At 40.8% G+C, this 13815-nt stretch overlaps 1 protein-coding gene across 20 annotated transcripts in view; it reads left to right on the forward strand.

The window, feature by feature from the left end:
• Nucleotides 1–13815, forward strand: part of PDLIM5 (PDZ and LIM domain 5) — a 196140-nt gene that overhangs the window by 66658 nt on the left and 115667 nt on the right. For all 20 annotated transcript variants that reach the window (XM_053257569.1, XM_053257578.1, XM_053257582.1 and 17 more), the window contains exon 3: nucleotides 385–536. In XM_053257569.1, the coding sequence (XP_053113544.1) occupies nucleotides 385–536 (152 nt within the window). The remainder of the gene's footprint in view (nucleotides 1–384; nucleotides 537–13815) is intronic.

Genomic DNA, 13815 nt, shown 5'->3' on the forward strand with positions numbered 1-13815 from the left:
GCCTCTTGGCTCAGTTCGCAGGGTTTGAGTGGGTGATTACATGTGAACTCCGTAAGAGATTCGTCTTCAGGGATGGGACCATAGCTCAGTTCAAGAGCTTTGTATGCAGAAGGTCCCAGGTTCAATCCTAGCATTTCCAAGTAGGGTTGGGAAATATTCCTCCCTGAATCGGAGAAGCTGCTACCAGTTGGTGTATTCAGTACTGGAGCTAGATGGACCAGTGATCTAACTAGGTTTAAGGTAGCTTCCTATGTAAAGATAATGACAATTTGTAAGAGTTTGGAGCCCCTGGTCTAATTCTACTTAAACTTTACCAAGTCCTGTGCTCTTTGTAGATAATTGTATGTGACTACTGCTTACCTTCTTACATTTATCATCTTGCAGTTGAGTGATGGAGGCAAAGCAGCGAACGCAAATGTGGGAATAGGTGATGTGGTTCTCAGTATTGATGGGATAAGTGCTGATGGCATGACTCACCTGGAAGCACAAAACAAGATCAAGACCTGTTCAGGCAAACTGACTATGAATCTGCAAAGGTAGGACCTTCTTTAAAACTACTCAAACTCTTTGTGTGTGTTGGAATGCTTGTAATTCTTCCTCTGCCTGATAGAACCCTTTGGTTTTTGTGATGTGATGGTAATGAGAAGTGTGTTGCTCTAAGAGGCACCATCAATTTTACTTTTTAGTAAAATGGCTGAGCAGTTGTACTCTTCCTTTCCCAAGCTGTTGTCAGACATAATCCATAGACGGAAATAATTCCTAAGCTTTTAGCTTTGCTAATACAGACCTAAACTGTTGGCTAACGTAGTGCTGTTCATAACATACCCTCCTTAGAATGTGTCTCTATAAATTACATATTCTGTCTTATGTCAGATTAAGGAAATGAGAATAGTATAACCAGTCCTGCTTTTAAAAAACCAGAAAAACAATTCTATTTCTGTGTCAGAAATTTGTGACACCAGAGAAGAAAGTGTCATTAGAATTGTCTTATCTGAGTTAAAAGCCCTAGTGTACAATGAGATCTGTGCCCCGGAAAACCTGGTTTGGGGAAGGGGATGCATGGTACCAACCAGGGTTTAAGGTTAAGCTTGGGAGACCAGTTCTTGTGAACCCAAGGGTAAAACTTTGGGACATGTAAAGTACCAATAAATAAGCCTGACTATATTTCGCTCAACACGGAGTTGGCTAAAGCTCAACCCAATACATCTTGTATGACCTCCACTGAAACTTGCAAGATAAATCAATTTTCTCACGAAAGCCTGATTTTTGAGGTGTTGGAAAACAGTGTAACAGTAATGGCTTATGCTGAATGTGAATGGTTTATACAGAGCGAACTGGAGAGAAGCAATGGTGCTGCCTTTTAGCCTTTATTTGGTGCATAGTTTGGAAGATCCTTGAAGCTTTCTGTTCAGTTCTGATAGCAAATGAGTCAGTGTTTCAGCCCCCATATAGGATATGAGTCACTGGTGTCTGCTACCTGACAGCTGGAGGCAGAGTCGGCTTATCACAGGATTAGGCAAGCAAAGATGAAATAAACTGTCCTTTGGTTCCAGACCTGGCATCTTAGCATTGTTTTAAGGGGGAATGCTGTCTTGTGGGTCAGTGCCAGTTTCCAATTCTATATTCTCCCATCTGTCTCTAATCCTCTTTGGGTCCCAGAAGCATTAGATAGAGTTCTTTCAGTACCGGTCCCTATGAGACACTTTCCTACTACCGTGTTTAGTAGAAATTCTCACTTTAAAAGAGGACAGATCCCTAGCCACTAAATCTTTAAAATATTATTGGTAGGAGAAATGATATCTGAAACAAATAAAAAATAGAAAGAGTGCAAGTGATAGGCTATGTAGTTACCAATGCAGCTCAGCTTCATCTGCTCTGTTTACTGATGGCAACAAAGGCCTTTTTCTTCCCTAGTCTCTTTAAGGGTCATCTAAATGAAGCTGGGGATGAAGAGGGCTGCCACACATGTGTACTCATGTCTCTGCCTGCTTTTGTATAGAGCAGGGAGTCAATATCTTGAAAGAAATGAGCTGAAAGTATTCACACCTTGCTTCAGTGAACCAGTGGAGTAGCCTAGAAGTATTACTGCAGCTTTAAAGTATTGATAACCTTGTAAATAATGTTAGGTTTGTCCTAAGTCTGCAAAATTGGCATTTAATTATTTAAAACCTTGAATATCTGTGTATCACCCAAAAGGATATGTCTTTTTCAAAATGTTTGTTCTAATTATAGTTGTAATTCTTTATTTCTATTGTTATGAATAACCTGAATAAACTATTGATCTAGAAATAGCTCTGCTGTTTTTATTCATAACAATGTTTGTCCAATGTAATGTGCATAAGACCCCTGGGGGACCAGAGTGTAAGGCTGTCTATCCAGCATCCTGTTTCCCGCTGGGACTAAGCAGATGGCTCTTAGAAGCCAACAAGCAAGAGATGAAGGTAATAGCCCTCCCTTGCCATTACTTCCTTGCAACTGGTATTCAGAGTCATACTGCCTCTGAACCTGCAGGCAGCCATTGATATTCTTGTCCTCCATGCATTTGTCTAATCTCCTTTAAGTTGTCTGAGCTAGTGACTGGCTGTTGCCACATCTTGTGGCAGCTGATTTCATGCATTAAATTATGCACTGTGTTAGTGCTTCCCTCCAAAAATGGCTTAGGGTGGTTTACACAGAGAAATAACAAACAAATAAGATGGATCTCTGTCCCCAAAGGGCTCACAATCTAAAAAGAAACAGGAGAGACACCAGCAACAGTCACTGGAAGTACTGTGCTGGGGTTGGATAGGGCCAGTTACTCTCCCTCTGCTAAATAAAGAGAATCGCCACTTTAAAAGGTGCCTCTTTGCCAAGTTAGCAGAGGTTATTTGTTGTTGGCCCCGTTTTGTTGGCCCTGTTTCTCCTACCACTCAGTTTCTTGGGTTGACCCTTTATTCTAGTGTTGAAACAGAGATAGAAAGCCATCTCTGTCCATTTTCTCTACACCATGCAGGATTTTCATAGCCCTGCTGAACTAACCTCCCCCCCGCCCCCGTCTGCAAGTTGTAGCCTTTTTTGTAAGGATACTGCTGCAGTCCCCTGTTCACTTTGTTGCCCTCTCTTTGCACTTCACCCAGTATCATAATATCCTGCCGAAAGCTCATGGGAGAGAAAAGTGTAATTGGGGACAACACATCCATCAAAAGGATTGTATTAGTGTTAACACTCATAAGAGGCTCCCTCTGTGTGTCAGATATGTTCTAGCACCTACCCATTTTAATTTAATGTGCATTATTTTAAACATTTTGGTCTTTCATTAATGGCACTTTAAGCATAAAGGTACATATACTGACGTGTTTTCAGCAGCTACTGATACTACCATTATTAGCATTCATTTAGCATCAGGTGTGCGCCAGGTATTGAACAGGAGATAGAAGTGACACATTCCCTGTCTGAATGCCTTGTATATGTCAGACTGATAAGATGCAAATAGGATTGAGAGGCCAGGGACTCTCAATGAGGTTTGAAAGGTCAAGTTTTAGGGAAGTGGGAGAAGTAGCATTTTTCTTGTAAGCACTTCTTGCTAAATTCACTTACCTCCATTCTACATTTGCTTTTGTCTCTGCTGCATTGGTCCCCCCGTCCCCACATTTTTCTTAGACATATGTAATCTATTTAAGGTTGTGAACATGTCTGTAATCATCTTTCACAATAATCCTACCTTTCCAGTGTCTTTGTAGGACTTCTGCTCCCCACTATTTTGATTCTTCTTTTTTAGCCAAAGAATGCACTTGTTTCCCATGAGAACAGATGGAAACCAGATGCTTGCTTTTTGGACAAACTTCAACTTCAGTCATTTCACACACACTTAAATAAATTATTTTGTACGCTACTGAAAATGGAATAGTATGTCTATTTCAAATTGGTTTGAATGGGGGTACAGCTACAGCTTTATTTTCCATTAAATACTTAATTTACCTGAATCAAAGGCTAGTTTTTCTCAAAGTTATCTGATGTTAGAAATTGATTTAGGGTCGTCTTCCTTTTGGGTAAACAACCTATTTTTAACTCATTTTTTAAGGGAGTCATCTTCTATTCAGGTAAATAGTACAAGTTTTCGGGTAAAACAGTACAAGTTTTTAGTTGAAGCAGCTATTCATGATATTTGAAAATAGTGACCAACATCCATGCCAACTCTGTGCTGATGTGCCAGGGTTTTCCATTGTATGTGGGGAATGCAGTTTTCAGTGGACTCTATTCCCTCTGCAGGTACCTGTGCGACCTGAAACTCTCTGAGAGTCCCCCAAATCTCAGGGGTATAGTTTGAGAAGACACAAGTGGTTGCAGAAAAAAGGTGGTTATTGCTCAAAATCACCCTCTTGCGTGATGTAAAACCCTGGTACATTAGTGCAGGATTAGTCTAGACCAGGCCTGCTCAACTTAGCACCCCCCTCCCCCTGTGTTTGGGCTACAATTCCCGTAATCCACAGCCACAGTGGCCAATAGCCAGAGATTATGGACGTTTTAGGCCAACATCTGCAAGAGGGCCAGAGTTGAGCAGCCCTGGTCTAGACTTTGGCCACTATCTTTTAACTTTAGAAGTGTATTATGTTGGACAATACAGCATGTCTTGATCACAATTGTTCTTTTTTGGTAGATATAATGAGAAACAACTCTTGTTCCTGACAAGACTTTCTCTGAATAGACCTTTCGACCAGTTCGTAGAGAGAACTCTGTTCCTACTTCTGAATCCTTCCAAATTATTATTACTATAGTGTCCTTCTCATACTTTTCTTCTACCAAACCACAGTTATATGTTCAAGCAAAAGAACCAGTGAAAAGAAATGAGACTAATTGCTTAGTTACTCCCCAGTCTTCATCAACCGTTTGTTCTTTCAAACTGTGGTATAGCTGTAGTACTTTAAATAAATTTAACCTGAATTAAATATTAATTTTAGCATCACTGCAATGCACTTAAGGATGCTTCCTTCCCACCCAATTTAGGTGTTTTCTGTTCAGATCAGAAGTATGAGATTAGGATGGTATTTTGTGATGGATCAATTTCTTAAGGCAATACATAGGTTGTTTCAGATGTTTGGAACTAGACCTAAATTTACTTTATCCACAATTTGTTGCTAGCTGTTAGTTTGGTTTATTCGTTTGTTTTAAAGACTATTATGTAATGTCAAAAACAGTATTGGGAATGTTTGTTGTAAGAAATATTCCTAGCCTGGGAACATTTTATATTAAAACAACAACTAGCTGACATACTTGGGAAATAAACTCTTGCAGATGGAAACTATTTAAATCCCATTATTAAATGCTCATACTGCTTGGTTTGCATATAGCTTTGTGTGTGTCCTTTTTAAGAGAGAAACAAATTAGGATGTTTCCTTAAGGGTCATCATTAAAAGGAAGTAAAAGCAGGAGGGGCTACCCCTGATAAGAATGTGGCTGGCAAACTAGTTTTTGTCTGGCTTTAGTATAGAGTTCTTTTTTTTAACTGCAGAATTGTTGTGCACAGAAATGTCCCAAAGGTCAAGAGTCCTAAATGGTTTTATGAAAATCCTTTAGAAGACTGAATCAGTGACCTCTTATTTAAAGGACACATTCGTCTTCTGTTTTTCTTCTACACTTTTATATCTTTGGTTCCTGTTTCGTAGAGGAGTTCCTCTTGTTTGAGGATGTTCTTCCTTTGCTGTTTTGCCTGCTTTCACCTACATTAAGAACTAAGAAAAATAAACAAATCTTGTGGCTATATAGTACTTAATGTCTGTATGATTTTCTATAATACCTGTGTTTTAGTGCTCTCCCTATGCCTGCCAGAGCTGTAAACATCAACTACATAAATTACATCTGTGCAAGACTTATATGCCCTTCGGGGTTGTGGCATGTTAAGAAAATGTTCTGAAATTTCGCTTCTGCAAAGAAGTTAGTAATTATTAGTGCAGTGGTTTTCATTGCGTGATTGTGGAACCTCTCTAACACTTGGTTCATGTGAAGTCTTGGCCATGTGTCACATGTCTGTTCAGGCTGTACCCCATGGGGTTTCACATTACAGCAAAAGATCAGTAGTGGAGGGCAAGCTCAGCTATCTTCTAGGGATGCTTCTGTTTGAGAAGTCCCTGATACACTTCTAATGAACCCCAGTGTTCCCCAGGGCACAGTTTGGGAATTTCTGCCATAATGAAATGAAAGGATGGAGAGTTGAACTTAATTCATTGCTATGTCAATTCATCTCTTACCCTAAGGAAAAAAGGGTACATGGGGAAATGGTTCCTGTCTTGGTACAGTGCCTGGCTGGATAGGAAATCCCTAGGTATGTTACTCAGACTTGATCTCTCTGTATCCAGTGTGTTGGTTTACATTACAGTGCTGAATAGACATGAGTACTGTGAGCCTTGATTCTTTGGAAGTATGGTGAGGGGAGACAGAGGTCAACTCATGCTTCCTTTCTCTGACCAGGGCAGAGAAGGAGGAGTAGGAAAGTTGGAACCTAGATTTAGGCTTCCTGCCATTTAATGCATGTGATCACCATTGCAACTGGCAGCACTGATGCTCTGTTGAATAAACAGGATAATTCAATAGCTCATGGACTGCCTTACAGTGGCACACATATATGTCTCTCCCATGTGGTCAGGGCCTTAGTGATTTAAGAGATTCTGAATATCTAAAGTTCAGACAATGAGATTCCTCCTGTTGCATGAAATTTCTTGACTTGCCACACGAAGGGATGCTTTAATCCTATATTTGGAAGCAAGCCCCATTGCTGTCAGGGGAACTTGCTCTGAAATACTTTATCTCATGATTTAATCAACTGCAGGTTTCTACCACTAGGTTTCTTTTAAAAGATTCTTTCTGTATTGTATGTAAAGCTGTGTGTGTGATTCATAAATGCGATCTGTATCTATTTCATCTGACTTTCTGTGAACAAATTTGGCAATGCTGTGTTTTGGGGCAGAATTAACTAAAAGGGGCAGAATTCTCGGTTCCACCCGAGTTTAACTTTTCTCCTGCTTGGCAAATAGTTTTTTGCACTCCACTAGCAATTTTCAAAACCTCAAATTATGCTGATGTGAGATTCATTTGACACAGCTAAGACCACCTGCAGTGGAGTTCCACCTTGATCCAACCCATCTGCTTTTGAAGAGATTGAAAGCTAGAAAAGGAAATTGAAAGGTCAGCAATTTTGATAGGACATGGCAACCAACTAAGATGACTAATAAACTTTATATAGCATTAATGTGCAAAGCTGAAGAAACTTGCCAACATATTGTGGAAGCTGTTACTCTCTGAGAATTGTTGTATATAACAAGGATACACCATACAGAACATTTGAAGAACATTAAATAACTTTTATAAAATAAAAACTTTCAGTTTGCTCTTGGTTTGTATCAGTGGTTCCTGATTTCCTTATACCATAATTTCCCTTGAAAATAAAATCTGGTGAACCCCTCAGAACTTGGAATTCCACACACATACACTAACAATCACTAGTTTCTTTTCCAATATAACTCAATTTCTTATATTCATAGCAACTGCTAATGCAGTCCCCTGATTTGGAGGCCCTGAATTTTCCAGCCTCACATCTTTGTTTTCATTTTTATTGGTAAAGTGGATAAACACATTTTGAAGCATGAACTTAGGGGAACGGACCATAGCTCAGTGGTCGATCATATGTGTTGCATGCAGAAGATCCCATATTCAGTTTCTGGTAGGGCTGGAGGATACCCCAGTCTGGAAACAGTGGGACACTGCTGCCAGTCGATGTAGACAAGGGTTGGACAACTTTTACTTTCCAGCTGTGTTTGGACTCACAGCACCTATCATCCCCAGCCACATTGGCCAGTAGTCAGGCATCTGGTGGGCCATTGGCAAATGGGATGCTGGACTAGATGGGTCTTGAGCCTGATCCAGCAGGGCTGCTCTTATGTTCAGGAGGCTCAAGTCAACTCCAGCCCAGAATATGTTACACACCTGTCCTGGAAGCTCCTCTTCTTTTGTATCTCTTTAATTGATGTTGTAAACAAAATATTTCAAGGGAATGTTTAGCTTCTCTGAAGACAGTCCACAAATGAGCATTTTTGGTTTATTTGAAACACATTGTATGTCAATTAAAAGAGACTTACCAACAAAGTCCTGAACTCTTTCATAAATGTTCACATATGCTGCTCTTTGTTGAATTCTGCAGTGACACTCTACAATTCCAAAGAAACTTTCTGTTTGGAAATGTTAGGCGGCTGACATATCGCAAATGTGTTGTGATAACCTAAAAATATATGCACATACAGTCTTCTGAAGCTGAAAGTTTGGGGCTTGTTGGAGGAGTAAAGGGGTAGAATGTGATCAGATGCTTATCAATGCTGGTTCTCCCGTCCCCCACCTCACCCTCAAAGAACCATTTATTAATGTAACTTGTTGAATCTGCCAAGTGATGGAGGAAATACAAGTGTGAGGTTTTGAGCATGTAGTAATAGCATAGTCGTTATGTTGGAAGACGAATAAGCACTACATCCCCAATCCTGTTCTGCTTTTTTTAGAAGGGGAATAAAAAACAACTCCAGAGCTGTAATCCTCTCTCATCAATGTAGGGTGTTGTCTGTTTGTTCTGGAAAAACTTCTGAAAACCAGGGAGATTTAACAGTTCTGAATATCTGTTGTAACCTTACAGAGCATAGTACTGTATGCTGAGGGTAACAGGATAGAGTGACTGTGTACTTAATTTTTTAAAATTGTTTTAAAGCTTTTTGTATATGTTTTAAAACTGGTTTTATGCTATTGTTAACCGCCCAGAGACTAAAGTTTGGGGTGGTGTACAAATTTGATAGATAAATAGATAAATAAATATTGGGTTTTAAACACCAGCTGCCTTCATAATTTTGTGAGAGGATATTTTTTGGAGTTCTAAATACAGAATTGGGGACATTACTGAGTGGGCATCTGACACATTGAACATGGGTGTATATTGCTAGTAGAAGAATTGACAATTTCAAGATTTTTTTTTCATCAAGATTGCCATAAGCTTAGTTATTAATTCTGAAGTTAGTGTCTCCAAAGCTGTGGTCATTTTTTTTGTTTTCATGTGTATTGTTTCAAGTTATGACTTGACTTCTTAACCATTTACAATTTCCCATATCAAATACCATTAAGAAACTTAGTATTTATTTTTTTTAAATGAAAAAAATGGAACATGGTTGAATGTGCCAGTTACTAAGGGCACCCAATGAGTGCACAAAGCATTCTTATTTCTGAAATGCCAAGCCGCTGTCGTGCAAGCAAACCTCTCAATATGCAACATCCTTATTAAGTCCCTTAGAATTGAAACTGCTGACCCATGGCAACCATGCAGCAATGTCCCAATTCTCTTTCACAGTCAGGCGAGACTACTTCCTATTATGAAGCGAAAGTATCTTTTCTCGAGTAACTGTGGAATGCTGGATTAGCCATTCCAAAGCTGTGTTGTTCCCGTATTTAGCCACCAGACTTGCTGTTATGACGTAAAGGCTGATTCACCTGACATCCTAAAACAGTAGCTGCCTTTATTCCCTGATGATTGACGTTCAGTCAGCTGGAATGCACTTTTTAAAAAGGCTATAGCAGCTGAAGTGGGGCGTCGGCTGCTGCTGTCATAAGACTTTTGTTATCTCTCCCCACTCTTTGAAAGTGTCAGCAAGAGTCTGATGGGCAATGCAGAAAACGTTATTCTGTTCCTGAAGGCATGTGTGCATACGTTTTCAGATGATGTAAATTGTCATTCCAGTGATTTTTATCTCCTCTAATAAACTCACAATATGTTGGAAATCAAGATTAGAGAGATGGGGTGGGAGACCTCTCAGCTGTGAGAATACCAAATGGAGCTAATGTAACTTTTAAAAAAAGATTACATTTATATCCCACACTTTCATCAAGGAGCTCAGAGCATTATACATGCTTATGTTTATCTTCACAACAAACCTTTGGGGTAGGTTAAGTTGGCCCAAAGTCACCCAGTGAGTTTCATGGCTGAATAAGCATTTGAACTCAGATCTCCCCAGTTCTAGGCCGTCTCTAAACCCTACACCATACTGGCTCTTGACTTGGTCTTCCTGAAATGAATTTAGTTTCAAGGAGGTGAAAAGATTGCAGCTGATGAACATCCAGTGACAAAATCCCCAAAGCTATAAACCAGCTTTGTAAATTTTCCCAAAACCTCCCAGTGTGCAAGCTGCTGCTGCTTGCTGCTCCTTGCACTGCAACACATAACACAATCTACTCATTGGGGCAAATGCCTCTGGCAGAAGCAACACTCGTATCCTCTCTCTGGAGCTCTCACTTGTATCTTGGTTTGGAGGAGGTAGGAGAGAGCAGGAGTTTGTTTTCTCAGTGCAAATGACAAAAGACCCTGCTTTTCTCTGCATGTGCCAACAAGCTCTGAGAGGCAGGGCCTTCTCTCACTTGCACAGTAGTCTGGAGAAAGTAAGAAAAAGGATGGGAACCGCTTGCTGGATGTTGTGCAGTCTGTGACCTAGTTCAAATGGGAGAAATTCCTTCTGCCTCTTCTCCACCCCACCAAGCCTTCAGTTTGTGCCAAGGTTTGTGATAAGCACAACTGGAAGCTTGGTTGGTAATCCAAGCCATACACCTATATATCTCTTTAATGCCACATTGGCAGCTATTTCCAAAAGTTTCCCTGCCAATGTCTTATTGCTTCTTTGCATATATATGCTTAAATAACTGCTTTAGTAAGCTGTCCTGTTTCATATGCTTTGTATAACAATCTTTTTTTAAGTGTCAAGTACATGGCTGGCATCCTAATTAAATTAGTACTGCTTGATATGCTGAGTAAAATACTACTCAAGAGTTATTCTAAAGGATGGCTAACTTTCAATAGACTTCCTCTTGTAAACTTAGTCAGGATGCAAACTTGCGTTCTCAGTGGTATCCCATTTAGAGCACAACTACTTAACCCTGACATAATTGCACCAGCATCTGATGCACAACTGCTTAATGTTAGTGTGTTTTAGAAGAAACATAGTTATTGCCAAAAGTGCTACTGCTGTGCTGGAGTAAAACTAAGCACTATGTCAGAAACTGATTTAGGTGAGTCTTAAGATAAATCCCTGTGCAAGCCATTCTGTGCTAGGAGATACCACCTCCTTTGTAAGCAGGCACGACTATTAGTGAAGATGGCATTAGTTGCTGCTTCTTTCTCCTCTTACCTGGCAAGCTCTATTGGTGTTTACCTCAGGCAATTGAAATTCCTTTAAGATTCCATTCTAAAGGGTGGTTTTGACATTATAGTTACTAAATGGCCAGATACAAACTCATGCCATCAGTTCCTGGAGAGACCATGAATGGTCTGAGAGAGTTCTCGAGCCAGCCCCTCCACCACCTTTCCAGGGGTTTCTCAAAGATCTGTGTGCCCTGAGGGGAAGGTAGACGAGAAGTCCAGGCAAGGGAGCTCTAGTGATCAGTGATCAATCCAAGATGCGAGAGAACTAGCTAAAAGTGGCTCAACCCACTTTCTCAGGGATTGACAGCCTTTCGACAGTGGTGTGCCAAGTCTTCCAGGGCAGCTTGATGAGGGAGAGTGAAACTGGCATCCCTGCCTCAATAGCCCTGACCCACCCTCTGCTTCAGCCGGTCCATGATCCCGTGTCACTGGCCACACCCCTGCCTGCCCTACTCGCCACCAGGCTAGAAGCGCTGCACTAATCACCCCCTCTCTTCGTCACAGCAGTGTTCAACGCTGTTCTCCAGCCGGAGTGAGCATTGCCAGCTGGTCTGTCTCTCCTTCAGCAAACTCTTGTTAAAGAACAATGCTCCTCCATTTTGGGAGCAACTGGCGATGCTTAATGCTGACTGGAGAACAGCGCTGAATGCTGCTGGGAGGAAGAAAGGCGGCAATCAACATGAGTCTTCCACCTGATGACATGTTCATTTTTTCAGAGTACGTACATTCAAGAAGGAGGCATCACAGCTAGAGAGATCTCCACTGTCAATCCTGGATGTTCGCGGCCTGCTACAGCAAGCAGCGACATACCAGCCGGACGGAGGCAGAGGGCATGGTCTTCCTAGCACTGAGAGTGCCACTGAATCACTTTGTGTACTTATTTTGGCACATGTGCCGTACGTTCCTGACCATTGTCCCATGTTGCAGGGATTTCCAGATGATGTTGACCACAACTACCATATTTCACAGCCAAAGGCCATTGCAGCTGGAGATGCTGGAAGTTGTAGTTTCCTGTTTCAGGGAGCACTGCTGCTGATCCCTGGTCTTTTCAAAGAACTGCTTTCTCTAAGGGAAGGCAGGAGATGAGAAGGCCAGGCCAGGCAGCTCATGTAACCAGCTCCTGAAGTGGCCAGCATGGCCTGTGATGACTTCGTATTTTATAAAACTGGAGGGGAGAATTTTACAGCATCAAGTTGTAAACAGCGGTGGGTGCCTTGGCTAAAAAGCAATGAAGAATCATAGAGTTGGGAGTCTTTTGACCCCTGCTTAGTGCAGGAATCTGCAACAGCATCATGAGGCCATCCAGCCTCTGTATAATTGCAATAAAATTAATACAAGTATGACACTTGCATAGTACAGAGCTACTTCTGGAGTCCTGTACATGTTTTAAAGTAGCACATTGTGACATTTTCAGAACTTACTTCACTATTGTTTAGTATGTGTTGCTAATGTCTTCTGTCTGTTGCAATTTTAACTTGTGTTAATCTTTGCAAATTTAGATAAACCTTCAGGCTGCAGTAGATTTTATAAACATTGCCCCATTGGAGAAATAGCCCTCTTGGGGTTTTTTTTTCTGCTTTAGTGAACTTTACCATTATGGAAAGCAGTTTTACAACTTGAGTTACATGAGTGCATTTTTAACCTACTTTCCTTAAGGAACGTAGGTTTGAGATCACCCAGTGTAGAGTGAGCATCTGTGTTTGTCTCCCCTATCAATTTCGCAATGCCTGGACCAATATGAACCAAATTGGATACAGTTGAAGGGACACACATGGACAGCAAAATGGTGTAGTTTGTGATGACGACTTCTACCCTGATTCAAGATGTCAAATGCATGAACATTTGAGGTGCAAGTGGGCTAACTTTTAGCATGGTAATTACCAATTACAATTACAGTGAATGGAAAGTAGACAGACTAGTTCTTACCAGAACAACTTATTTACTTCTGTAGAGCCAATTACAATAGTAACTAATAGTTACAATAGTAAGTAATCTACAGGAAGGTATGATTTGTCCATGGCTCTCTTGAAAGAAGCTTATGTCTTCCAGTTCACCCACAGTTGTGTAGACATTATCTACTTAAACCCTGCCACATCGTTTTTGGATTACCTGTGTTAAAAATTTATGTTCACAGTCCCAAAAGCACATGGTCTCAATTAAATAAAGCTGCCTTTTGGCTCTCATCCAAGAAGATTCTCTTCCTTCTTACAACTCAGCACTTCTTCTTGCCCTTATGTACATTCCAGGATCTTCCATGTGCAGGTTCTATTATTGATGATGGGTGAAAGATGGGTGAAGAGCCAGCGTGGTGTAATGGTTAGAGTGCTGGACCAGGACCAGGGAGACCCGAGTTCAAATCCCCATTCAGCCATGATACTAGCTGGGTGACTCTGGGCCAGTCACTTCTCTCTCAGCCTAACCTACTTCACAGGGTTGTTGTGAAAGAGAAACTTAAGTATGTAGTACACTGCTCTGGGCTCCTTGGAGGAAGAGTGGGATATAAATGTAAAATAATAATAATAATAATAATTAATAATAGATCTTGTAAGCACAAGTGGGAAGAGAAAGAACCCCATCTGCCCTTGCAAACATTGCTCTGATTGGCTGGAATGGAAGTATTGTAT

Source organism: Hemicordylus capensis, chromosome 5 (genome assembly GCF_027244095.1).
Source record: "Hemicordylus capensis ecotype Gifberg chromosome 5, rHemCap1.1.pri, whole genome shotgun sequence".
Lineage (NCBI taxonomy): Eukaryota > Metazoa > Chordata > Lepidosauria > Squamata > Cordylidae > Hemicordylus > Hemicordylus capensis.